Source organism: Aptenodytes forsteri, unplaced genomic scaffold (assembly GCF_000699145.1).
Source record: "Aptenodytes forsteri isolate BGI_AS27 unplaced genomic scaffold, ASM69914v1 Scaffold167, whole genome shotgun sequence".
Taxonomy (NCBI): Eukaryota; Metazoa; Chordata; class Aves; order Sphenisciformes; family Spheniscidae; genus Aptenodytes; species Aptenodytes forsteri.
This window is the reverse complement of record NW_008795926.1, coordinates 2,089,071-2,091,655: the sequence shown is the minus strand read 5'-3', so window position 1 is coordinate 2,091,655 and position 2,585 is coordinate 2,089,071. Positions and strand designations below refer to the sequence as shown.

The window sequence follows — 2,585 nt, the reverse complement described above, 5'->3', positions numbered from 1 at the left end:
GGGGGGGAAGAGGCAGTGCTGAAGATGATCCCCAATACAACGAGCGTCCCTGATTTCAACAGTCTTCAGCACAGGCCAAGGAAGTGCAAATTGCTGTGGTCAGAGCTGGCGGCAAAGTACTCACCAGAAGGAATTCAGTTCTCAGTTCTGGCTGAGAGCTTTAAATCACTTAAACCAGCTCTGAGGGTGTCAGCGCTTGAGGCTTTCATACAGTCACGGGAAGGAGAAGCGGGGTGTCTGTACAGGTGGTGCCCTGATGCACTGACAAAAAGTAGTACTCCAAAACGTGCGTGTCCCTCAAAGCCTGAGAAAATTGGAAGGGAGTTTCCCCAATAGAGGAAACAGGCTTTGCAAAGGCAACAGGGCAAAGAAAAATCTATTGGATGTCAGACCTGCTGTGAATATCTCAGCACTGCAGGAGATTTCATGGACAAATACACAGAGCAAATATAATACATGGCTTATATATAATGACGCACATAAAAAGCCTACTAGTCTGAAGATAAAGGAGGCCTTGAATCATATCCTATTATGCTGCACCCTAGTTTAATCTGGTATTAAATATACTGCTTATGATATACAAATTATTTTAAGAAGTTATTAAAATGTTACAACAACAACAAAAGTAATAAGTGAATTCAAGTTTTATGCATGACCTTACAAGAAAAATTTTGGTTTTAGGAAGCTTCAGACAATGTTTAAATAGTGTGGTAACTTTCTACCACTGTTAACAAGTGTCAGCAAATTTTAAGGCCATAATTTCATCACACAATTAAATTCATTCATCTTTATTTCAGGAAAAAAACCAAAACCACCCCCCTCCACCTCCCACAGGTGGTGGTGTGCTGAGGCAAAAAGTCACTACCACATCCAGAAGTAAGGTTATCTGAAGCCAGTGGTTTTTGCAGATGCCATCTGTGTAGCTCCCACCCTATGCAGAGAGCTCAACTGGCAAATTCTGGCAAACTCTGACTCAACTCATTCAAAGCCTCCTTTGAGACTAAACGAAATAATGACATTCACTGAATCCAGACTTGATCGTTCAACACTTGCTCTGCACACAGAGAAGATGTTTGTTTTGGTCACTATGAGAAAAAAATAGGGTTATATTGTCTCCATTAAAAAAAAAAATCTAATGCAAAGCGTAAACTTGTACAATTTTAGCAGCATTTTACAGTCCTTCATAAAGTAAAACCAGGAATTAATTAAAAAGAATGTTTCCATCCACCTCATTTAAAATATCAAAATATCATGGGCAGTAATTGCTGATGCATCACAGTTGTAATCAGTAACATTTGGGTCCAGCAATTAACTCAACATGGGGAGGACTGCAGCAAATAGATCAGATTCAACATTTTCTGGCAAAGTAAATATTTACAACTCTTATGTACAGCTTCTGGACTTACAAAACAATGAGAGCTAGAAAGTTGTGTAAAGTCAAGTTTGGAATTTAAAAAAAAAAAGAAAAAAGCACTTGTCCAACCAATTTGGAGACGCTTTGGCATGCCAAAAGAGGCCCTTTTTTTTGGTTCATTGCAACTGTTATAAAACCAGCAGATAGAAAGCATCAGTGAGGCCAGATGTCTTGGGCAACATAGGCAAGGTCTCTCTTGTGTCTGTGATGTTAGCTGTTTGGCGAGCCAATATCCACTGTGATCTTTGTATACAGAGGGTACTTGTCAGTTCTTAACACCTTGTAAGATAGTGTATTTAAGCCGTCAGAGCTCATTGTCTCCCTTGTGTGAGCAATTCGGTCAAACCTGCGGAAGGGAAAAAAAAAACAAACAAAAAACACAAAGAAAGAAAGAAGGAAAGAAAGGAAAAAAAGGAAAAAAAAAAGTTTAAACAACCTGAATTTCGCATGATGTTTTTATAGCCTCTCAGGTGGCATCTCTGGTGTTTTAAGAACAACCTGAGAATCAGTATAGGTCCCATAAACTCCTAGATTTGGCCAGCCTGAGCAGTGGGCAAAGGCATATGGGGTGAAATTTTAGGCAGGAAAAAGCAGCCAAGCTTTTAAATCACACAGGTCCTTTTCGAGCTCTGCACTAGAGCACAGGTCTTATATGCCAAAGACAAGCTGAAAACAATTGTTGAGAGCTTAATTTGCTGTGTTTAAGGGGGAAGAAAAAAAAAAAAAAGAGGCAAGAGGTGTTCATGCCGTTGTGAAATCTTGGGGAAAAGGTCAGTAATAAGCTAATAAACTGGTGAGGGGAAGGGGGCAGCTTATAGCGCAGGGAGCAGAGAGGTGGGCAAGGGAGGAGATGGCCGCAGGCTTTCTGCCATCTGGCTTTTTGCACGGCAAAGAGAAAGCCCAGCAGCTGGAGCAGCATGGGCGGGAGGTGCCCCTTGAATCTGCTGCGGGACTGGGGGGAGACGCACCTCTCGGGGTTGGGTTCGTTCTTCCGGTCCCGGGAATGCCGAATCATTCTGCACTTCCCAATGATGGCATCCGGACGGGATATCCCCATGCCTTTAAACACCAGCCTGTAAAAAGCAAGTACCTTAAACACCCGTGACAGGCAATGGATGTGGGATACTCTGCCACACCTTCCACAAATGACTATTGGTTTGGGGGGTTTTGC

General features: G+C 42.1%; 1 protein-coding gene across 1 annotated transcript in view; it reads right to left on the bottom strand.

Annotated features, from left to right (window-relative positions):
* Positions 1-887: 887 nt before the first annotated feature.
* The window catches only part of B4GALT1 (beta-1,4-galactosyltransferase 1), a 15,466-nt gene continuing 13,768 nt past the window's right edge, over positions 888-2,585 (bottom strand). Inside the window, exons 5-6 of the mRNA XM_009285062.1 lie at positions 2,383-2,487; positions 888-1,760 (exon numbers count right to left, since the gene is read on the bottom strand). Coding sequence (XP_009283337.1) covers positions 1,625-1,760; positions 2,383-2,487 — 241 coding nt within the window. The 3' untranslated portion in view covers positions 888-1,624. The remainder of the gene's footprint in view (positions 1,761-2,382; positions 2,488-2,585) is intronic.